The 23,979-nt window shown below is 36.3% G+C and overlaps 1 protein-coding gene and 1 long non-coding RNA gene across 2 annotated transcripts in view; both read left to right on the forward strand.

Annotated features, from left to right (window-relative positions):
- The first annotated feature begins 617 nt into the window (after positions 1-617).
- LOC149546820 (uncharacterized) overlaps positions 618-23,979 on the forward strand; it is a 31,345-nt gene continuing 7,983 nt past the window's right edge. Inside the window, exon 1 of the long non-coding RNA XR_016353781.1 lies at positions 618-724. This is a non-coding gene — a long non-coding RNA (uncharacterized LOC149546820). The remainder of the gene's footprint in view (positions 725-23,979) is intronic.
- Positions 7,387-16,596, forward strand: LOC149546821 (uncharacterized). Its single transcript, XM_089791377.1, has 3 exons — positions 7,387-14,481; positions 14,578-14,656; positions 15,808-16,596. Exon 1 carries the CDS (start codon positions 7,439-7,441, stop codon positions 8,771-8,773), a length of 1,335 nt encoding a protein of 444 aa, XP_089647503.1. The 5' UTR covers positions 7,387-7,438; the 3' UTR covers positions 8,774-14,481; positions 14,578-14,656; positions 15,808-16,596.

Here is a 23,979-nt window from a genome sequence, read left to right on the forward strand (position 1 = left end):
ATTTAATATAAAAATTTAGACTTTGCACCTGCGAGTTTGAATGTTGTGATGATCAAATTTTTTATTGGATCTCTACAAATATATATATATATATATATATATATATAATGGGATGTTTCTGACTCTTATTTCATCAATTCTTGTGATTCGGATTCATTCAACGAGACTTGAACAATAATAATATTTTATATCAGTAATAATGTGAATTATAATCAATGGTATTTTTTTTATAGAGCAAGAGTCATAAAAGTTTTAGTATCCATTAGTACAATCTTGTCCTCATCCGTTATGATAATGTTTACTTTCAACATGACTTAATCTTTTTATACTTGTTAAAAATGTTTGGACTTCAACAAACCAAATAAGTATTGAATTTTTTTGCATGATGATAATGCTACAGCTGGATGATAATATTTTGCATGTTATTTTGGCTAGTATTCCAATTCCACAATGTGCAACCAAACGGAGGAAACATGTATTCTCACAATGAATTCTTGGTCAACCAAACAGTCCCAAATTGGATTCCCTAATCATAATCTGGATTTCAAGTTCCAGAATCCCAAAGCCAGCATTCCGCATGCCAATGCTTAATTTATATTCCAGCAACCAAACGGACCCTTAAGATTTAATCCATGGTGGCGTCTGCGGTTGCAGGGAAATGCAGCAAGGCATCCGGCTTCAAATTTTGCCTTCGTGCACTGTTAACCTAATCTTTTGTAAACAGGTATTTACAAAGTTGTAGCACTAGAGAAAGTTTAGATCACTTTTCATAACCTCTTCATAAAAAAGTTTGCGTTGTGTTGAATTGAGAATGAGGTCATGAGCCGAGCTGACAGATTGTCTTCTGCGCATGGAGCGTAGTGAACAAACACAGTGTTTATGGACAAAGAGATTAGCGCCAATAATTCAATTCTCCATTTTTTCCTTTTGCGATGCGATGCTCCAGTAGTGTTCACTTTTTATTGAAAGTGTTTTATTTTGATGGCAATGGAGACATGTTCATGGAAACATTATGTTTTTTTTTGTCATAATTTGAGCTTGCCCTGTTTTGACTCTCCTAATTTACGCCTCCTAAATTCCTTTGAAACTTTGGTTAGGTATTCACTTTCCCTTCCACAGTATGTCATGACGTGGGGACTCACAAACCAAGATGTCCACTTTGTTTTGAAGCAGACAAACAAAAGTTATGTTAACAACTCTATTTCTGTCCTCTTAAGTAATGAAAGAGTATTTATCATTCAGCTCAAATGATCATGGGACACTCGCTGAGCTGTTTGAACTTGGTCCAGAACATATTTATGCTTAGGAAAATTTACAGCCCCGCACAAGAAAACAAATCAAGACTGATGCAATCTTTAATAATCAAGAATGAAGAATTTAGAAACTTGAAAAGGGTTTCTTGTTGGATATAAAATGAATTTCTTTATGCGTTCAGTTAAAGCGCTTTAGTCTAATGGTATCGTTCCAGTCATCCCATACTTGAGGGTCGAAGATAATATTATCCATTTAGGTAAAGGTAAATTTAACCCTGGAGTAAGTTTCCCATGCCCTGCACAGGAACATTAAAGCCGGCTCCTGTCACCTTACAATTAATAAACACATATTGTCGTATCCTGTTTGTTTTGCTACAGAGGTCTTTCCCTGCGCTGTAATGGCTATGATGAGCAGAGATTTTTTAAGGAGATGACGTTTCTGCAAAATGAATTGCATTACAATCAGGGACCAAAACAAATTTTACTGTTGGGAGACTGAATTTTTTCCTGATGGGTATTGTGTTTGGTTTAATTTTGTTTTTCTCATAGTTAGATTGCTCATCACCGCGTACAAAATCTGAGCACCTTCGGTGGAACAGTTTTTGAAAGAATGCCTTCCACTGTAGTCGGGCACAGTGCCCTGAAAGTATAGAAATCTGAAATTGTAAATGTAGACTTTGTTGGGACTGAAAATTGCATGCTTCATTTTTAGTCACATTTTGAAAATTTTGGAAAATCATGTCTTAAAGTGCCTTTTATGCATATGAGGTCAGTTGGTAGCTTGAGGCCTAGATGGTGTTTGAGTGGCTTAACACCTTTCATTTGACATATGCATGTGATCCATGGTGTCATTCTGACATCTCGAACTATTCATTGAAGTCCCATTTTGAGCTAGTGTCAAAATTTGCAATTCTGCCTAGGTGTCAAATAGCAACAGGAGGCTCAGAATATCTTTTATCCAGGAATGTGTCATGACCCACCACTTTGGGAGTGTTTAGTGTCCATAACAGAGAACCTATCTTTCAATTTTCAAATCATTTTGAATCCGTTTCAATAGGTTTTGAACCCCTCAAAGTTGGTAATTTACTATTTTGTGCATTTGACTAGTTGTTCACAATTCTGGGAAGCCCTGTTTGACCAATCATATCTTTGACTTAGTTGACCCAAATGAAGAAATTCTTTTTGCATTGTGTTCTAGGGGTCAGATACTTCACATGTTCAAACTTTGAGATCATAACGAATCCATTTGATTAGTCTGCTAACATGGTTAAAAACCTAGCTTACATTGTTTTGTTATGACTAAGGTATCCAGATCGATCCGTACCCCTGTTCGGCGCGTTATAACTTTGACCTTGTGATTGATTAGCCTAAATGGATTGTACCATCATGTTGTGTCCTAAAAATCCTTGAAGTATGCTAGTTCTTAAGTCATGACGAATCCATCTGTATACTTTCACATGTCTGTACATTTGCCAAAAATTACTTTTTGACACATTTCTCAGTCAAAATTTTCAAGTGCTTGTTTTCGAAAATTCGCCAAATGTGCCCTGTGATTCGTCATGAGCCCAAAACATGGAATTATATTCTCTTCATGGCAAAGAACTTATATCTTAGTTTTCAGAATCCCAAGTGATCAATAACCCAATTTTATAATGCCGAACCCGAGCCCAGTTTATGTTTTTTAACATTGTTTGCCTGCAGGTTAATTGAAGTATGGATGTTCGGCAATTAAAATCTCTTGACTGGGAATTCGTCATGGGCTGAAAATTTGCAGTATGGTAGAGCGTGTAGGATTGAACACTCATGCCGATTCTCGTGGCTTGGTTACTTGATTGAATCAGTTTTTAAGGCCAGCTGGTAGGCCTCCTGACACAAATTTCACAGTGGTGCGGAAGTGATTTAAAATAAGTTTTAATGGTGATTCGGTGCTCAAGTTTGTTTTCAATCAAGTTGGAATGATCAGTGGGATGTTTTGCAAGAGAGAGAGAGAACAGATTGGTGTCTCACGTTTTGGAGGGAGCAACCCACAGTAAAGAAAAATAGTAGACGGCAACCAAAAAGATAATAGCAGCTCGCACAAAATAGGAAAACCAACATTCACGCCCAATGAAGCGTTAAGGAAGCAGCCCCACGCCAATTTAAAGCCGCAGCTAGTCAAAGGAACCTGTCTCATGCAGGGAGGCATGTTTGAAAAAAGAGAGATGCTGGTAAAGTACACCGCCCATGCAGTCAAACATAGCAACTTACAAAGAAGTCTCACGCAATTCAGATGCAAGCTCATGCCAGTTAAAGAGAAGTTTCCCACGCTGGACTGGAAGATGAAGCCGCTGGAGGATTGCTGTCCCACACATAGCAAAATCATGGATAGTCAATAAAAAATGCAAGTAAAAAATAGAAGAAGCTCCCACCAAGCGGAGTAGTAGCGAAACATAAAAGAAGACACCTAGCTCCAGCGTCACGCAAATAAAAGGCCGCAGGCAAATAGACACATGAGTGATGGCGCCTAATCTTTTAATCCCATATTGCTCATGGGATATACATTATATGTTTTTAAAAGGTAGAGCGGGCAATATGACTGGTGTCTTGAAGAGAGAAGGCTTTGGAAGCCGCAGCTCAGATGATGGGGTCCACTCATGGTCGGTGATTGAATATATTTTATCGAAGGATATAAGTGGTTTAAATAAGAGAGACGTGGCAGGCCCCCGTTTGCCTGGAAAGTGAATTTGAAACCTCTTCGGTGCTACGAGTTTCAGCGTATGAGCGGAAGGCTTAGCATAGAAGTATTACAATCTTACGCTTAAGCATATGATCTAAGGTTGAGATCGAAGGTTGAGAAGTAAGGCTTCCTGATGATACGCTCATGAGCCCCACCGTATGAGCGTAAATCAAATTTTCAAGCTCTTCGGTGCTACGTTCAAGCCCGTAAGAACGTAAAGGGCATCCATCAGTGTATGGACGTGAATTAAATTGCAAATGCTTGCGATGCTATGAGATTCAAAAAATATCAATAAAATATTAGTCCCATATGAATGTAAAGACGTAAAGGGTAGTGTTCAGCGTGAGAACGAGAGGCAATTTTCAGAGGGTTTCGCTCTTACGAGAGTGGAAAGCGTATGGTCGTAAAAGAAAGTTGAAGAGTCTCCGGGGCTACGGGATATGGAAATATTGATTAAAAAGTGATATATTCCCCATAAGAGCGTAAAGGTGGAGTATGGGATTAATACATGGAGAATGAATGAATGAATTAATTAATTACGAATATTTCAAAAAGGGTCATGGCTAATCAGGATCTGACACATGGCGTCTTTAGAAAAAAAGTGAATATAAAATGAAAATTTAGAGAGGACCAAGTATAAAGTGAAAAATTTAAAACATTTCGAATTTTTATATAGTCTAAACTATATACTTTTGAAATTTTTCATTTTAAGTGTTCTAATGCAATCTTGGAAGCCTGTTTTTCAAATTGCCATATCAAGGGCATTTTTTATCAGAAATGTGCAATGCAGTATACCGTTGGAACCGAGAAGAAATGAATTTTCCAGATATGGGGTCAGATTTTGCACAGCAATTCACTGGTTCAGTGGATAAGCAGATTTTCAATTTTCAGAGGCATTGACACTGGAATGATCAAAATTCAGTGTGAAGCCTTAGGATCAGATATAAAGTAGATATAAAGGTTTTCTGAAGTCTAGGTCTGAAGAAAATTGATTTTAGATGGTTTTCTTGGCTTTTATAAGCAAAATTTTAACTGATTTTCAGTTTTGACCATGGGTAAAGATGAAGAATCAAATTGGTTTTTTGTTCAATCATGTGTTTTTAGATATTTTAATGCTGGTAAAAGCTAGATGATTGAAGATTTGATATGGAAAGTTGAGGGAAAAGATTAAGAAGATTGTTTTAACTTGTTAAGAAGGTTTTCCAAGTGGACACTTGTCAGTTACAGATCAGATCCAGGAATCAACTCTTCTCCTATATCTTTCTTTCCTTTCTCTATTGTACGGGTTCTAGTTTTTGTTATTGAGAAACCAGTGGGTTCCAGTTTCTGGGAAGAAAAAGTTCATTGCTGTGATACCATTAGGGATTCTAGTTTTTGCACTGTCAGACCATTGGTTCCAGTATTTTGACATGTTTCCATGACTGTGACACCATTTTTCTTCAGCAATATTCTTCTTGTATGAACAGCAGTAGGAAGATAAATACAGATAGTTCAGATCTGTTAGGTTGTTTTCATGTCTTTCATTTCATGCATATGATTGTATATTTTCAAGGAAATAATGCAAAGAGCAGCAGATGATTAAGTTTCAGTTGAATCTTGTCTCCATTCTCATTGAATTTCAATGTTTTACGATCTCTGAACAAAGAGTTTAGGTCGTAGTTGTAGTCCCCTAAGACTGTATGTTGTTTCATTGTTGCTGATAGTTCAAAGAATTGTGTAAATGCTTTATAGAAATCAACAGGGATGCAGATTTATTGAGGAGGATATCAGGTAAGAACGAGATTTTAAACTGAACATAGATGTCTATTTACAAGTTAAATAGATAGATCTATATCTGAAGATACACATGTCTCAGATATTCGTATGTATGTTTGTTATCCATGAATTTGCCTAATGGACTAGGCACTGATCAACTACAGGGTCATTACTTTCTCACTGTTGCATATCTGAGGGTTGTTGAAATCAACATAAAAAATCAAACGCTTTTCCCCTTTCATGTTGAAGAGCTATAATAGAATGCCCTCACTCAGCTTATGAGGTTCTTAGATTTGCATTTAGCTACTGTAGATTTATGTTATTTCATGAGTTATTAGGAGAAATAAGGGTTTTATCTGCTTCATAATAGATGCAGTGTATGCTTTGACAACTGGTACCATATAAGGAATCTATAGGTTCACCCGCTTAAGTTTTGCAGAGCTTGAAGTGCAGAAGGAGTATAGCCTTATAGTTGGCCTGGTGTCTGAACGGATGTGTTGATAATGGAAGTTAGCTGCCCCTAGATGCATTTTGTTCTCATCAAGGTAATTGGAAATGGGTAACATTTTCAAACACCAACAAAATGGCGACTGTGCTGGCGGGTTGCATTCAGAAAGAACCAAAATCTCTGCCATGAAACAGATTGGATATAGCATATAAATAGCAAGATGTGTTCCCTTTTCCTTGCTGAATTTTTATGTTCCCCAGTTAAGCTTTATTCATGATCAGCAGTAGGTTGTAAAATTGGATGAAAATTGTGTTCTATGACTGTCATAGGTCTATCTTCAATCAGTCCAGTTTGCCAATACTGATGAGAAAGTTTCAGAGTCAAGAATTCGTTTATAAAGTGTAAATTCTTTTCAGGATGTCAGTGATCTGCAAGTTTCTCCTACATTGAAGGTCTGGTTCAGATTTGTCAAGTGACAAATTATGTTTTATTTCTCACCAAGTGTGAGTGGCGACTCTCAAATCTCTGTACCAGTTTGTTCCTAGTTGATTTCATTGCAAAATTTTGAAGGACTTTCAGTTGTATGGGCAGATCTGAAGCTTTTGGTAGTTTCTTGAAAAGGAGTTTCAAATTCTTGATAAGTTTTTAAGTGCTGGTTGCAATCTGCTGTTATAAAGAATTGAAATATAAAAATAGATCACAGCAGTGATTGTTATATTCCTCTTGCAAAGAGGTGGCGGCTCTACAAAGTTTTGACCAGTGGTGTAAAGGTTTTTCAGTCTTGCACCTGTGCCAAATCAGCAGATCGAAGTTCAGCATCAGCACTGAAGGTATTTTGGTTTTCATGTTTGCTTTTCATGGAAGTCAAGTGTTTAAAAAAGTTGCCTCTATTCAGTGATTTTCAGCACTAGAAAGAAGAGGTAGAAATTTTGTTCTATAATGGAGTCAAATCTCAGATCTGAGATTAGTTTGACAAATTCTGAGAGTCTAGAAACTGTGAATAATAACATTGCTATGTTGAATACAATGGTTTACAAAAGGATTATCAATCTTATAAGAATTCAAGTAGGAAGTACTCAAGGTCTAAGTGTTGAACAATGTTATTTGAGGCTTAAGTCAGTAATCAGTAAGATGCCCTTTCATTGTAGACCTGAGGAATCTTCCCTACCTAGTGTTTTCCTTGATGTTCTAGTACCCGATTCAGTCGATTGGCCAGCACCTATAAGGTTACAAATAATTTTGCGAATTGAAAAATTCATTGAGGAGATGGAAAGTGGTGATTATAGATTTCATGACATGTCTTCTAATGATAATGAGTGTGTTGAAAGCCAAGATAGTAATGAATACAATGAGTCCGTAGAGCAAGATAATCTGTCTTCCGAATGTGAAGAGGTGGATTCAAATGTTAATGAATCAGGTAATAGCAATCAGTATGAAAAAGATGGATATAAAAGAGAAGATAAATTTTTTTACAGTACATATGAAGTTGAAGAAAGTTGTAACAACAGTAGATCTAGTGATTGCCACGATAAGAAAGAATGTTGTAATAATGTTGATTTTCCATATTGTTACACTAAGGATCTTGCTGTTGTAAGTTCTTCATGTTATCCAAATGATAACCACAACCAGGAGAAGATTTGTGAGGCAGTCTTCTTGAGCTCCAGTGAAATCTCAGAATTGTTGGCTCGTGAGTTTAAAAAGCACGTAAGTATTTTTAAGGATCTTCATATTTTCTCTCATAATACTTTCTCATTCAATCAAATCAATTCCCCAAAGTTTGATGTAGAAAAAGATCTAGAATCTGAACAATCCTTATCAAATTTTGGAGGTGTAGATGATAGTACCTCAAATGTCTTTGCACATGATCATTTGTTGAATGTTGATTATGTTAGTGAAGGGAAGTTTAATGCTGTTTCAGATTCTTTCCATGCTGGTTATGCTACAATAAGTTTTGATATTTCACGTGGTGAAGAGGAAAACAGTGAATATTGTCAATCGGATTATGGCTTTTCTTTATATGCTGATAAGTCTTGTGAAGATAAGTTCAAGGTGTATTCTGACTTTCAGCTGGATGAAGAAGATGGTAGTGGTCAACATAGTCTAGATCAACACTTTCAGAATGAGTTTTCAATTTTGGTGACTAATCAGTTGTTTGAAGAATGTGAAGAGGTTTCAGCAAATGATAAATCTGACTTGATGAGTAACATGGTTGCAAGTAGGCAGAAATCAGTTTCTACATACTCTTCACACTCGGAGGCACAAGGTGAGTTACAAATTGATCCATGTAACTTGTTGAATCAAGTAGAATACGAAGCCTTTTTGTTTCCTATTGAAGGAATCCATGGTTCAGTCAGTGATGATCAGTTTTTGTTTGTTGTTAGTTGCTATGATCCCGCTAATTCATATTTTCATAGTGAGCAAGATGAAGAAAGTATGTCTGATTTTTATATGCACTATGAAGATGATGAAAGTTTTGTTTTGCCTAATGAGCTAATTGCAAATGTTGATGTGCTGGGTGAAACAAATGGAAATGAGGATTTCTATTTACCTCAGAAGAATGTAAATGAAAATCAAGTGTATGACAGAGGTAAGGAGTTCTGAAACTTTTTGGTGGCCCGGGGCCATCGCTTGTACATGGTAGGAGTAATTGTTTCTCTGCTTTCAATAAAGCTGTTCGAGAGAGTTTTGCTGTTCAGGTGTGTGGTCTACTTCTCCGAGAGGGCTGAATCCTTGCCATGCCCGCAAGGGGCATGCATCCCCAGACAGAGCCACTGTTGGGATTGAAAATTGCATGCTTCATTTTTAGTCACATTTTGAAAATTTTGGAAAATCATGTCTTAAAGTGCCTTTTATGCATGTGGTCAGTTGGTAGCTTGAGGCCTAGATGGTGTTTGAGTGGCTTAACACCTTTCATTTGACATATGCATGTGATCCATAGTGTCATTTTGACATCTCAAACTATTCAGTGAAGTCCCATTTTGAGCTAGTGTCAAAATTGCAATTCTGCCCAAGTGTCAAATAGCAACAGGAGGCTCAGTTTGTCTTTGAATATCTTTTATCCAGGAATGTGTCATGACCCACCACTTTGGGAGTGTTTAGTGTCCATAACAGAGAACCTATGTTTCAATTTTCAAATCATTTCGAATCCGTTTCAATAGGTTTCGAACCCCTCAAAGTTGGTAATTTACTATTTTGTGCATTTGACTAGTTGTTCACAATTCTGGGAAGCCCTGTTCGACCAATCATATCTTTGACCTAGTTGACCCAAATGAAGAAATTCTTTTTGCATTGTGTTCTAGGGGTCAAATAATTCACATGTTCAAACTTTGAGATCATAACGAATCCATTTGATCAGTCTGCTAACATGGTTAAAAACCTAGTTTATATTGTTTTGTTATGACTAAGGTATCCAGATCGATCCGTACCCCTGTTCAGCACATTATAACTTTGACCTTGTGATTGATTAGCCTGAATGGATTGTACCATCATGTTGTGTCCTAAAAATTCTTGAAGTATGCCAGTTCTTAAGTCATGATGAATCCATCTGCATACTTTCACATGTTTGTACATTTGCCAAAAATTACTTTTTGACACATTTCTTAGTCAAAATTTCCAAGTGCTTGTTTTCGAAAATTCGCCAAATGTGCCCTGTGATTCGTCATGAGCCCAAAACATGGAATTATATTCTCTTCATGGCAAAGAACTTATATCCTAGTTTTCAGAATCCCAAGTGATCAATAACCCAATTTTACAATGCCGAACCCGAGCCCAGTTTATGTATTTTAACATTGTTTGCCTGCAAGTTAATTGAAGTATGGATGTTCGGCAATTAAAATCTCTTGACTGAGAATTCATCATGGGCTGAAAATTTGTAGTATGGTAGAGCGTGTAGGATTGAACACTCATACCGATTCTTGTGGCTTGGTTACTTGATTGAATCAGTTTTTAAGGCCAACTGGTAGGCCTCCTGACACAAATTTCACAGTGGTGCGGAAGTGATTTAAAATAAGTTTTAATGGTGATTCGGTGCTCAAGTTTGTTTTCAATCAAGTTGGAATGATCAGTGGGATTTTTTGCAAGATAGAGAGAGAACAGATTGGTGTCTCACGTTTTGGAGGGAGCAACCCACAGTAAAGAAAACTAGTAGACGGCAACCAAAAAGATAATAGCAGCTCGCACATAATAGGAAAACCAACATTCACGCCCAATGAAGCGTTAAGGAAGCAGCCCCACGCCAATTTAAAGCCGCAGCTAGTCAAAGGAACCTGTCTCATGCAGGGAGGCATGTTTGAAAAAAGAGAGATGCTGGTAAAGGACACCACCCATGCAGTCAAACATAGCAACTTACAAATAAGTCTCACGCAATTCAGATGCAAGCTCACGCTAGTTAAAGAGAAGTTTCCCACGCTGGACTGGAAGATGAAGCCGCTGGAGGACTGCTGTCCCATGCATAGCAAAATCATGGATAGTCAATAAAAAATGCAAGTAAAAAATAGAAGAAGCTCCCACCAAGCGGAGTAGTAGCAAAACATAAAAGAAGACACCCAGCTCCAGCGTCACGTATATAAAAGGCCGCAGGCAAATAGACACACGAGTGATGGCGCCTAATCCTTTAATCCCATATTGCTCATGGGATAGACATTATATGTTTTTAAAAGGTAGAGCGGGCAATATGACTGGTGTCTTGAAGAGAGAAGGCTTTGGAAGCCGCAGCTTAGATGGTAGGGTCCACTCATGGTCGATGATTGAAAATATTTTATCGAAGGATATAAGTGGTTTAAATAGGAGAGACGTGGCAGGCCCCCGTTTGCCTGGAAAGTGAATTTGAAACCTCTTCGGTGCTACGAGTTTCAGCGTATGAGCGGAAGGCTTAGCATAGAAGTATTACGATCTTACGCTTAAGCATATGATCGAAGGTTGAGATCGAAGGTTGAGAAGTAAGGCTTCCCGATGATATGCTCATGAGCCCCACCGTATGAGCGTAAATCAAATTTTCAAGCTCTTCGGTGCTACGTTCAAGCCCGTAAGAACGTAAAGGGCATCCATCAGCGTATGGACGTGAATTAAATTGCAAATGCTTGCGATGCTACGAGATTCAAAAAATATCAATAAAATATTAGTCCCATATGAATGTAAAGACGTAAAGGGCAGTGTTCAGCGTGAGAATGAGAGGCAATTTTCAGAGGGTTTCGCTCTTACGAGAGTGGAAAGCGTATGGTCGTAAAAGAAAGTTGAAGAGTCTCCGGGGCTACGAGATATGGAAATATTGATTAAAAAGTGATATATTCCCCATAAGAGCGTAAAGGTGGAGTATGGGATTAATACATGGAAAATGAATGAATTAATTAATTAATTACGAATATTTCAAAAAGGGTCATGGCTAATCAGGATTTGACACATGGCGTCTTCAGAAAAAAGTGAATATAAAATGAAAATTTAGAGAGGACCAAGTATAAAGTGAAAAATTTAAAATATTTCGAATTTTTATATAGTCTAAACTATATACTTTTGAAATTTTTCATTTTAAGTGTTCTAATTCAGTCTTGGAAGCCTGTTTTTCAAATTGCCATATCAGGGGCATTTTTTATTAGAAATGTGCAATGCAGTATACTGTTGGAACCGGGAAGAAATGAACTTTCCAGATATGGGCTCTGATTTTGCACAGCAATTCACTGGTTCAGTGTATAAGCAGATTTTCAATTTTCAGAGGCATTGACACTGGAATGATCAGAATTCAGTGTGAAGCCTTAGGATCAGATATAAAGTAGATATAAAGGTTTTCTGAAGTCTGGGTCTGAAGAAAATTGATTTTAGATGGTTTTCTTGGCTTTTACAAGCAAAATTTTAACTGATTTTCAGTTTTGACCATGGGTAAAGATGAAGAATCAAATCGGTTTTTTTTTCAATCATGTGTTTTCAGATATTTTAATGCTGGTAAAAGCTAGATGATTGAAGATTTGATATGCAAAGTTGAGGGAAAAGATTAAGAAGATTGTTTTAACCTGTTGAGAAGGTTTTCCAAGTGGACACTTGTCAGTTACAGATCAGATCCAGGAATCAACTCTTCTCCTATATCTTTCTTTTCTTTCTCTATTATATGGGTTCCTGTTTTTGTTACTGAGAAACCAGTGGGTTCCAGTTTCTAGGAAGAAAAAGTTCATTGCTGTGATACCATTAGGGATTCCAGTTTTTGCACTGTCAGACCATTGGTTCCAGTATTTTGACATGTTTCCATGACTGTGACACCATTTTTCTTCAGCAATATTCTTCTTGTATGAACAGCAGTAGGAAGATAAATACAGATAGTTCAGATCTGTTAGGTTGTTTTCATGTCTTTCATTTCATGCATATGATTGTATATTTTCAAGGAAATAATGCAAAGAGCAGCAGATGATTAAGTTTCAGTTGAATCTTGTCTCCATTCTCATTGAATTTCAATGTTTTACGATATCTGAACAAAGAGTTTAGGTCGTAGTTGCAGTCCCCTAAGACTGTATGTTGTTTCATTGTTGCCGATAGTTCAAAGAATTGTGTAAATGCTTCATAGAAATCAACAGGGTTGCAGATTTATTGAGGAGGATATCAGGTAAGAACGAGATTTTAAACTGAACATAGATGTCTATTTACAAGTTAAATAGATAGATCTATATTTGAAGATACACATATGTCTCAGATATTAGTATGTATGTTTGTGATCCATGAATTTGCCCAATGGACTAGGCACTGATCAGCTACAGGGTCATTACTTTCTCACTGTTGCATATCGGAGGGTTGTTGAAATCAACATCAAAAATCAAACTCTTTTCCCCTTTCATGTTGAAGAGCTATAATAGAATGCCCTCACTCAGCTTATGAGGTTCTTAGATCTGCATTTAGCTACTGTAGATTTATGTTATTTCATGAGTTATTAGGAGAAATAAGGGTTTTATCTGCTTCATAATAGATTCAGTGTATGCTTTGACAATTGGTACCATATAAGGAATCTATAGGTTCACCCACCTAAGTTTTGCAGAGCCTGAAGTGCAGAAAGAGTATAGCCTTATAGTTGGCTTGGTGTCTGAACGAATGTGTTGATAATGGAAGTTAGCTGCCCCTAGATGCATTTTGTTCTCATCAGGGTAATTGGAAATGGGTAACATTTTCAAACACCAACAGACTTGTCCCCAGAAATTCTAACTGCAATGGCTTGAATATCAGGACCGTGTGGATTCTGCAAATTTTTTATTTTATGTTCGCATAAATTTGTTGTAAATTATTCCCAAGGCCCATGATCAGGTGGTGGGCAGAGGTCATAAATTCCTTTCACTACATGGTTTCTATCCTGAAACATTGCAATCAATGATCCATCATGCAGCAACAACTTTTATTCAATTCAATGTCCAATCCATTGTACCTATACTCTGACAATCTGGCTACAAAATCAGAAGCTATTAGTGTCATTGTTCAACAGAAATGTGTATCACCAGTGGCATTAGCATTGGTTGCAGGTTATGATAGTTTTGTTGTTTTTTCTGTCGCTTTGAAATATGTAAGGCTTCTCTACAGGAAATGTCATCTTTACTCTGCAAAATGTAATTCACGGGTAATAAACTTGAGTCAAAAATACCATCACATCACCTCAAATAAAAGCATTAACTAGAAGGAAATGTTAATAGAATCATTATTGGTGTCACAATTGCTCCAGTAGAAACTGAAATTGTTGCATTTTTAAAAGGCCTAAATCAGGAGAAAAAAATCGTGCAAGCTAAACTTATGAGAAAATTTAAAAAGTAACCCACCATGAACATGTCTTCATTACCATGGAGTGATCATTCTACAGAAATTTAGATTTCAAAGTAAAAACAATGACTACTGAGCATCACATTGAAAAAGAGAAAAACATTCAGAGAATGGCTTCTGTAACAATTTGAAACAAGGGGAATGACAATTGCAAAGGTAATAGTTGAAGATCCAACCAAGCATCTTATAAAATGTGCGCTGAAACAGCTTAGTTCCATCTGCAGTAATTGCACTTTTAAAGAAGTTAAGGAGGAAACTGTGGCAGGACATGGTGAAAATGAAGCAAACAATGTGCAAAATACAGAGCGAGAACAAAGGAAGAAGACAAGGAGAGAAAAAAATATCCATTCTTGGATGCTAGTTCTAACTTTGTGAACATAAATAAAACATAGCCTCCCAGATCTTCTCAAGACAGATTGAAGGGCCCAGCTAACAAGCTTAGTGGTTTACAAAGGGCTCAAAACAGAGTTCAACCTCTTAAGTATACCCAATATGTCAAAAGTTCTCCTGAGCAGGCTCATTAACCTATGGTGAACTACTGTAGCACATCTACTAAAGTCTTTGAATTTATAAATACTGAATTTGTTCTATTTTTTTATTCCATGACCTTTTTATTGTGATTGCAGCACATAGGTAACCGGACTCCCATAAACACCCCAGAATTGTAGCGGACACAAATAGATTCCACCTACAGGTGGCCAACAGGTTAGATTCCATGATTGACAACTTTGCTTCCAACTTTTTAGTAGCTTGCTTTGATTTTGGTTTTTTGAGATTGACTATTGGTTGTAATGGAGCCTCAATTTTAGTTTCTATTTTTTTTAATTATGAAGAGTGAGAAAAGGCGGAATCAAATGAGTCAACCAAAAAGAATTGAAGCTCTAAACAAGTTCAAGCATGGGACTTTTATGTGAAGCAGTCTGCCATCAATGCTTTTTTGTATATAAATGGTTGCACGGGGCACTCCAAAACAAAGAACACCATAATGGATACATCTGCTGGAACAGCCATCTGAAAATATTGAAAAGGATTTTGCTGCAGGGGTTGATGTCAGGATGATAACAGGGAGTCGATGTTTTTTCTTATTGAAGATTTGGTATTTGCAATTCATGCTGTTGTGAATTGTTCTGACATAAGAAGGAGAATTCCCTTGTATTCTGCTGCTTCCACTTAAGATTTTCAGTCATCTAGAATTAAGAGCAATCATGCTGCACAACAGTCTGGAGGGAACATACCTACAATCTTAGAAGAATTAAATGGAACTTCTTTTGAGAAGAATCCAATGAAGATCCAGAGAATTATGTTTTCAAAATCCTCCATTTTCACCGAATCAACTCAGCCGTAGCACCTTTGCCATTGTTGACACTTTGGGTAATCTGAAGAATACATTGTGTTATTTCTGTTAGGCACCATGAGGATCATACACCTAGACAAAAGTTCAGGACCTTTGAGATGCAACACGAATGTTGATTCCAAGTGCAAGGTGTGAGGTAGGAATAAATCGATGATGCACAGACAGTAATTATATGCAGCATGTAAAAGATATTAGTCAAGAAAGAGACATTCAAAATAAATCCAAATGGAGTTAATTGATCACCATTGGTGCCACGATGGAGATAATATTACATATCCCACTCACAGTACCAATTGTGGAAGAGTTTTTAAGTGTGCGGGTGCCACTGGAAGATACAGACCTTGGACCTTCGGTATCACCTGTCATGTTACAAGAAGAGTCAGAAATTTTGAATTATTCAGAAACAATCAATTATTATTGCAAAATCTGGAATCGTCCGAATATCGCAAGGAAATTCATTTGTTTTTAACAATGCTTACTGCTCTTTTATGTTTTGTTGCAGATCTTTGAGCATATACAAAAGAGTCACTGGTAATGTTTGCAAGTTGGAGACAAGGAGTTAAGAAATTTCAACGGGAATCAAACAGAAAGAGCACGAGAAAAGGTGGGATCACATCTAATGAATCGTGAAATCACCAAAGATCACTCACAGGAAACAAGTGCGGAAGGTTTTAAGCCAAGTCATTAACGGAGAGATCCAAGTGTCCAAGTCTCTATGCATTCCATTGTAGAAATTTCATCTTCTCAGACTATAGTCTTGGCTGGAGTTTGAGGACAGTACAGGCTCGACTGAGATATGGATCGAATGAAGACGTGTTTAAAGCAAAGATCAGACATGGAAAGCTTCACGTCAATGTTTGAATGCATACTAAACCTGAGCGCCTCACGTGGATCATCTAGAGTTTGCGGCGTTGGTGTTCCCAGCAGATATTTTAAGCGTTTGGAATTACATGTTGGAAGGAGGAGCCCTCACGGATATGGAGCAGACGATTCTCGCATATGGTGTAAATTATTCAAACCATTTAGGCCACCGCCTAGGAAAATTATACCTGAGGTTATAAAATCACCCATCATATTAAATCAAGATTAAATTAAGTTTTCAGTAATTTGTTTAAAAGGGGTGCGATGGTTGAGGACATACCTCTCCATCCACTTTAAATATAAGACGTAAAATCTTACAATAGAGATGTACACTTCCTGATTTTTATATACTATGATGCACTTATGATATATTATATTTTTCATTGGTAAAGGAGTGAGTGATTGAATAAAGCTTCTAGATTTTGAATTACCAGCAAATTTATATGCGATTATGGAATTGAAACATAATAGATGGATGATCTGTAAGGAGTGTCTTTATTGTGATTTTATTTCTACCATAATTATTTATTTTAAATTAGAGTTTGTGTCCTTTATAATTTTTAAAAAAAAATTATATAAATGTTTTAATGTTCGGACAAGTGAACTGGGTCATTATTGCATTTTAAACTTGATAAATGTAAATATTGTGAAATATTTTATTGTTTTTGTATTTATGTCCAGTTTGTCTCCACATCACAGGAGTTAAAGTGCATCCTAGACTAGTTTAAAATTGCGTTCATATAATTGATCCATTGCATCTGAATTGTTGAAATTGTTTAGAATTTAAACACATTGAATTTTATAAAGTTGTATGTTTCAACTTAAAATATTGACTTGGTTTGCCCATTTAATTAAGCATCGGTCTTTATATTACTCTTGATTCATAATCCATATGTTGGCAACTTTTTCATTTCTTTCCATTGAGGAATTAACATATTCATTTGTTGTGTTCATTCATTATTTAAAACATTATCATATTTATTTATTAATTCATAATTTTTATTTATTTATTTATTTTCTATAATTCTTTCCATTAAGAAAACTTTCAATACATTTGCATTCTAATCAATCTGCTATAAGTGTCTTGGATCTAAGTGTTTTGTCTAGGATCAAATACACCTACTTTGGTTTTGTAGAGCTAGAAGTGCAAGAGATTTGGATCGCATCGATCAATCCCGTTAAGTTGGCCTTAACCGGTTATATATCCCAACATCGAGTAGGGAAGGCTCATAGGATTCCAATCTGCAGTTTTGAGAACCAATAGGTTGGTTGCGTGATATGATTTGCTTCCCAGTAATTAAAAAATAGTAGCAGCTCAATGTCCGATGATGGTCTGCCATTAGAAGAGCTTATGAGGTGCACCGGACTAAGACTATATCTTATACCCCATTGAGTAATTTGTTTATTCCATTTTATTGACTATTCAACCAATTTGACAAATAAATTTCTTGTTATTACACACAAATACATTTAGATGAAAAACACTAGCTGCAGTTATCAAGAAAGCAGTGGAAACAAAGATTTAAAATGTCTCACCAGCAACTGTATTCGAAGAGCCACGGCAATCCAGAGAAAGATCTTTTCAAAGATTTGGAGAAAGTTGAATCATTTTTTTAAGAGAATTCTCTGAAAGCACAATTAGCAATTGCATGGGCAAGTCTCCCATTTAGAATGATGATAACACTATCGTAAGGTTGCGCCTGCTTTGCCCCTTCAAATTTCATCAGGGTTTGAGTCTTTTGACATTTAAAGGTATGGCTGCCTTTTGATTCTCAGGCATTTAAGTTCAATCTTCATCTGTCTCTAAATCTGACTCTACGGGATATTTTCTTTGTGATTAGTTAAATTTTATGTATACAATTATCAACACGTAAAAAATTCATTCTTTAAATTTATAAAAATTGAATCTATTCTTCATTATGTCATGACTTTTTTAATCGTGCTTGCAGCACATAGGAAATGGAACTCCCATAAATACCCTAGAATGGTACTGTACATGAATAGTTTTCAACTACAGGCATAGAACAAGTGAGAATCCATCTATGACAACTTCAGTCCCAAGTTTTTAGTGGTTTTCTTTGATTTTGGTTTTTGGGATAAACTACTGGTTGCCTATTGTTGACCTTTTCAGCTCATCATTAGATCCAAACATCATTTTTTCAATGCAGGGTCCCAGTTTAGTAGATATGTAGAGTTAATCAGTTAGAATGCTTCACAACAAGCATTTTGGTGTAACATTCCACATGCTACAATGAACTACAGGCATACAACAGGTGAGAATCCATGTATGAAAACTTTGGTCCCAAGTTTTTAGTGGTTTGCTTTGATTTTGGTTTTTGGGATAAACTACTGGTTGCCTATTGTTGACCTTTTCAGCTCATCATTACAGATAAACATCATTTTTTCAATGCAGGGCCCCAGTTTAGTAGATATGTAGAATTAATCAGTTAGAATGCTTCACAACAAGCATTTTGGTGTAACATTCCACATGCTACAATGAAATAGGCTTGTTTTTGGCAAAACTAGTCTAGCATTTCTCTGAAATGCCAAATAGAGTGTTTATTAGGCTTTAGAATCGGATATAGACATAGAATGTGAGGGTCTTGCTGATGGAACCCATCAGCATAGCTTATACTATTGGCAGGGAGGAACTCATGTCCTCTGGTGAGCCTTGTTACTCCGAAGAGTTTCAGCAAGACATCTCCGGGTCTTGCCAAAACGGGTCAGCCTTTGGGCCATTACTCGATAGCTTCTTGGTTTTCAGCATTGGAAGAACATTCTAGTAGGTAGCAACATGGTTGTTGTGATTGCTTTCCTATCCAGTTGCCCAGATGCACGAACTAAACAATCAGCATGTTAAGAGAGGCAACTATTTAAACAAGCTAGTTAATGGCATTGTTTAATTTCCTTTCATTTTAAATCCATACACATAGTCGAGTAGGTGTTTTTTCTTGTCAAGAAGTGCACTATCACATTACTCCATAAAAGTGGCAAGTTTTGATGTTTGTTTAGTTAAAGGAAGTTAAGTTCAGTTCAATGCTTATTAGTTTTGACTCCATACCCTATGGATACCAAGCTATTGGTCTTTTTCTCTTAGGAGGCATTCATAGTTTTCCAATATGCTAAGCTTTTTAGCTCAAATTTAGATTCTCAAATCACCTCTTCAATGTAGATTCCCATTTAAGGAAATATGTAGAGTTAATCAGTTTGAATGCTTCACAACAAGCATTTCGGTGTAACATTTCCATGCTAGATAGAAATAAGAATGTAGTACTTCAACATGAACCAAGCTTGGTTTCAATGAGACATGTCTAGGTTTTAAACAAATTCTGAACTAAAGTGTTCATCTGGCTTCGGGATTATATATTGGCATTGTAGGAAAATTCTCAAGAGCATAAGACCCTTTCTCCCACATTTTTCATTCCAAATTTAGGATAACCCTCTCCACCACAAGAGCCTTTTAAAGGGTGCAAACTTCATTCTTTTGATTTCTTTCCAAATCTCTTTTATGGACAAGAAATTAGTGTGTTAAACTTTCATGTGAAAGAGCCTCCCATTGTTGTAATGTCTCAGGAGGTTAATAAGGAAGAAGCTTCAATAAATTCTCTTATTAGAGGACCTTCTTTTAGTTTTTTGATATTTAGTTATAAGTTAGAGGAGGACAAAAAGAAGAGGTCACTCACTTTGAGGAACAAATCATAGACACCAAGCCCTTAGTTATGGAGTGGAGGAAAAAATAAGACCTATTGTAGGAAAAAGAAGAGACAAATCATCAACTCCAACAAGAAGACATGCATGAGCAAGAAAAGAAGAGAATCTAGATCTAGCGTATGAGATGGAAGATGCTTTTTCCAATATTGTAATATATTGTAATAGATTTTTTCTCAAGGCTTGACAACATACTAGTAGCTTCTAGGGAAATGGCTCATGAACCATATGAAGAATAGGCGATCGTATCTTCATAAAAAGGAGCCACTTCCAAACCAACAAGATATTGACTTTGTAGAGCACAATAACAAGGTAAAGGTTGATATTTTTGACGTTGTAATCAAGGGGATGCCCCATAAGGCACCTAGCACTTTTAGAGACCAACACTTTGCTCCTGGTCATGCTTGTTTTTTAACATGATGGGATCATCACAAGAATGTGCATATCTATCTTTCCCATAAAGACAATGTCCTAGTACTAGATAGCTTCTTGGTTTTCAACATTGGAAGAACATTCCAATAGGTAGCAACATGGTTGTTATGATTGCTTTCCTATCTAAGTGCCTAGATGCATGAAAAAAAAATCAACATGTTAGGAGAGGCAACTACTTCAACAAGCTAGTTAATTGCTTTGTTTAATTTCCTTTATTTTCAAATCCTTATTCATTGTAGAGTAATTGCTTTTTTCTTGTCACAAAGTGCACAAGCACATTACTACATAAAAATGGAAAGTTTTGATTTTTGGCTAGTTATAGGAAGTTAAGTTCTTTGTTTATTAGTTTTGACTCCATACCCTATGGATGCCAAGCTATCTATCTTTTTTACTTAGGAGGCTTGTGTCTGCATAGTTTTCCAACATGTTAACTTTTTTAGCTCAAATTAAAATTCTCAAAAAACCTTTCTAATGTAGGTTCTCAATTGAAGAGATATGTAGAGTTAATCAGCTAGAATGCTTCACAACAAGCATTTCGGTGTAATAGTCCCATGCTACAAGCCTACATAGAAATGGGAATGTAGTACTTTAATATGAACTAGGCTTGGTTTCAAAGAGACTTTTCTAGGTTTTAATCAAATTCCCAAGTAAAATGTTCATTAGGCTTCAGGACTAGATATTGACATAGTAGGTAAGGGTCTTATTGATAGTACCCATCGACATAGCTTATTTTGTTGGCAGGGACAAATTCATGTCTTTTGATGAGCCTTGTTACTCTGATGAGGCTCATTGGCATAACTCTTTCCTACATGTCTTGTGATGAGAAACATTTCTGCAAAGCATTTTAGGAAGACATCTTTGAGTCGTGCTAAAACAATCATCTTTTGAGCCATCAATAGAGGTCCCATGAATGGGGTATTGATTGTATGGTCGAGGGTATTCTAGCCATCAATGAAGCTCCCTTTAGGCTTTGGTGTTGAAGTTTTATAGATAAGAGTCTTGCCGTTTGTGTGTTCTATTGACAATCAAAAGTGATAAATTCTAGCATTGTGAAAGTGCGACTTATGTTGACAGTTGCATCAATGAATTTCTCACCGATAGGCTTGACTCTCAAGTTGATAATGGATTTGCATTGGGAGAGAAAGGGATAAGTTCCATTGATGAGGTTCTCATCAGTGAAACTTATGTTATTAGAAGGGATAAAATTGTAAGGCCTTGTGATGGTTGCTATGTCGATGGGTTCCATTGATGGAGTTTATTGTGATGATATTTTTGAAGGCCAAACAATACAAAATGTCAACAGAACAGAAGGATTCTTTGATATATGCTATTGGAAGGGATAAAATTGTAAGGCCTTGTGGTGGGTGCTATGTCGATGGGTTCCATCAATGGAGTTTATTCTAATGATATTTTTGAAGGCTAAACAATACAAAATGTCAATAGAATAGAAGGATTCTTTGATATGAATTGTTTTGGAAAGCCAATTGGTACATTCACTGGGGGAGTTTGATCATTTGGGGAGCCCTTTCTGATTGTCAAGATCATAGTAATCTATGGCACCAAGAAGCACACTAATTTCATCAAGGTGATTATCAATAATATGTGAAATAGAGCATTGATGTTTCTTAATCCTAAATGACCCATATGTTCTCATTGAATTCAATGATGGATATAAGTTTAAAGATTTCAATGGACTCTAATTTCCATCTACAATTCTATTTTTTTTTCTTTCTAGGTGGTTCCTTCATTATCACAGGTGACTTGCAAATGTTTTCTTTGCAACATCAAGGGAAGAATTCTAATCTCTATCTTACAGAGGCATGGACATTCATTCTTGGACTTCCTATTACTTTTGAGATCTACATGTAGCAAAGATCATATTTCTTCTAATTTCTTCTATCTTTTTATGACTTAACCAAAGTAGCGATTGGAACTCATATAGCTCGTTCAAAGTTATGTCTACTCTTTAAAAGATAGCATTGACAATCGCATTTCCTTCTCCCTTTTCCCCTCAAAGCATTAGTTTTTTCCACCCCGATTCTAAAGGAAGCCAAATTTTATTGGACACTCAATTTCACTAGTCAAGTCCTACAATTGGGAGTGTGTTTCAATATTTCAAAAGGTTACTTGGGTTACTAACTACTACGTCCAAGCCTAGGTACTAAATTTGGTAATAATGGTTTTTTGAACTCCTAGTGGGACACAAATTCAAGTTTGTTGATCAAACAATTTAAGCTTCATTCAATGAGGATTTTTGTGTTATTCTTAGTGTCATCTGCCTTTGGAGGCATTTCATGATACACTATGGCGACTCTGTGCAAATCTATTGGTTTCATTTCTAGTGCTGTTATAAAAAAAATTGACTCTAATATTTTTTGTTTCCAAAATTTCAATGAATTTGTAGCTTTAATGAAGTGTTAATCAGGGACCTGTTTCATAGAAACGTGTGTTATGCTCCTCCATATCTTGAAAATGCTTCACCTCAACCCTCTTATTATCAATATCATTCTCGATTACAACCTTTCTATGGCCCAAATTCATTTGCGACACCAAATGGCTAGCATGTCCAATATATTTGCCATCCTTCCACATCTACTCTCTAGCCCCTACATGTTCAAATGATAAGCTCAAAGCCATGGAATTGAAGATGTAGGCTATGTTATAAAATGTGGACAAGCAATTTTGGGACCTCAAAGGGTAAATGGATGAGATTGCAAAGAAGAAGGAGCTTGACATACATCAAGTGGAGATGGCATACTAGGCGTATCTCCAAGAGGAATATGAGAGTGAGACACAAAAGGGACAATTTGAGGGTTAGCTGTAGTAGCGGAGGAAATAGGGCTTTAAGCTTACTCAAATGCAAGCATCTAAAGAACAAGAGGTTCCTTGGTGTAAATTTGGTAGTTTTAGGCAAAGCTCGACTCCTCCATTGCATGAAGCTGCTCAAGAACATAAGATCCCTTCTCCAAAATTTGTCATTCAAAATTCTAAACAATCACCTTTACCAAAAGAGCCTATTCAAGTGAATGGAGTTCATTCTTTTGAATTCTTTTCAAATCCCTTTTTTGGACAAGAAACTGTTGTGCTAAACTTTCATGTGGACGAGCCTGTTGGATCCCAAAACCATAGATTGGAATCCTACGAGCCTTGCCAACTTGATGCTAGGATAGCCAACTAGTTATGGCCAACTTGATGGGATTGATCGATGCAATCCAAATCTTGTGCACTTTTGGTGCTGCAGAACCAAGGTGGGTGTACCTAACCCTGAACAAAACACTTAAGCACAAGATGCTTATAGCAGATTGGTTAGAATATGAATGTAGTAAAAGTTTTCCAAACAACAAGGATTACAAAAAACTTTAAAAACTTGCAAATTATGAACTAAGAATAATAAACGAATATATGAATGTTTTTAAAATAGGAATCAGTATAGATTAGTGTAACAAATGAATCTATTAAGTCTTTAAAGGAAAGATATGAAATAATTGCGAGCGTATGGATTACAAATTATGGAAAATACGAATACTAGTGTTGAAGGGCGATAGAGTCGATATTATAAGTTTAAACAATTTAGTAATCAAGATGCAACAGATCAAACATCTGGATGCAATTTTAAAATAGTCTACAATGTATTTTAACTCCTATTCGAAGACAAACTAGACATAGACTCGGA

This window comes from Cupressus sempervirens, chromosome 7, assembly GCF_028749045.1.
Source record: "Cupressus sempervirens isolate cs-2001-9-10 chromosome 7, ASM2874904v1, whole genome shotgun sequence".
In the NCBI taxonomy this organism is placed as follows: domain Eukaryota; kingdom Viridiplantae; phylum Streptophyta; class Pinopsida; order Cupressales; family Cupressaceae; genus Cupressus; species Cupressus sempervirens.

Coding starts and splice junctions, on each gene's coding strand:
- LOC149546821 (XM_089791377.1), top strand. CDS start 7,439: ATGGAAAGTGGTGATTATAGATTTCATGACATGTCTTCTAATGATAAT.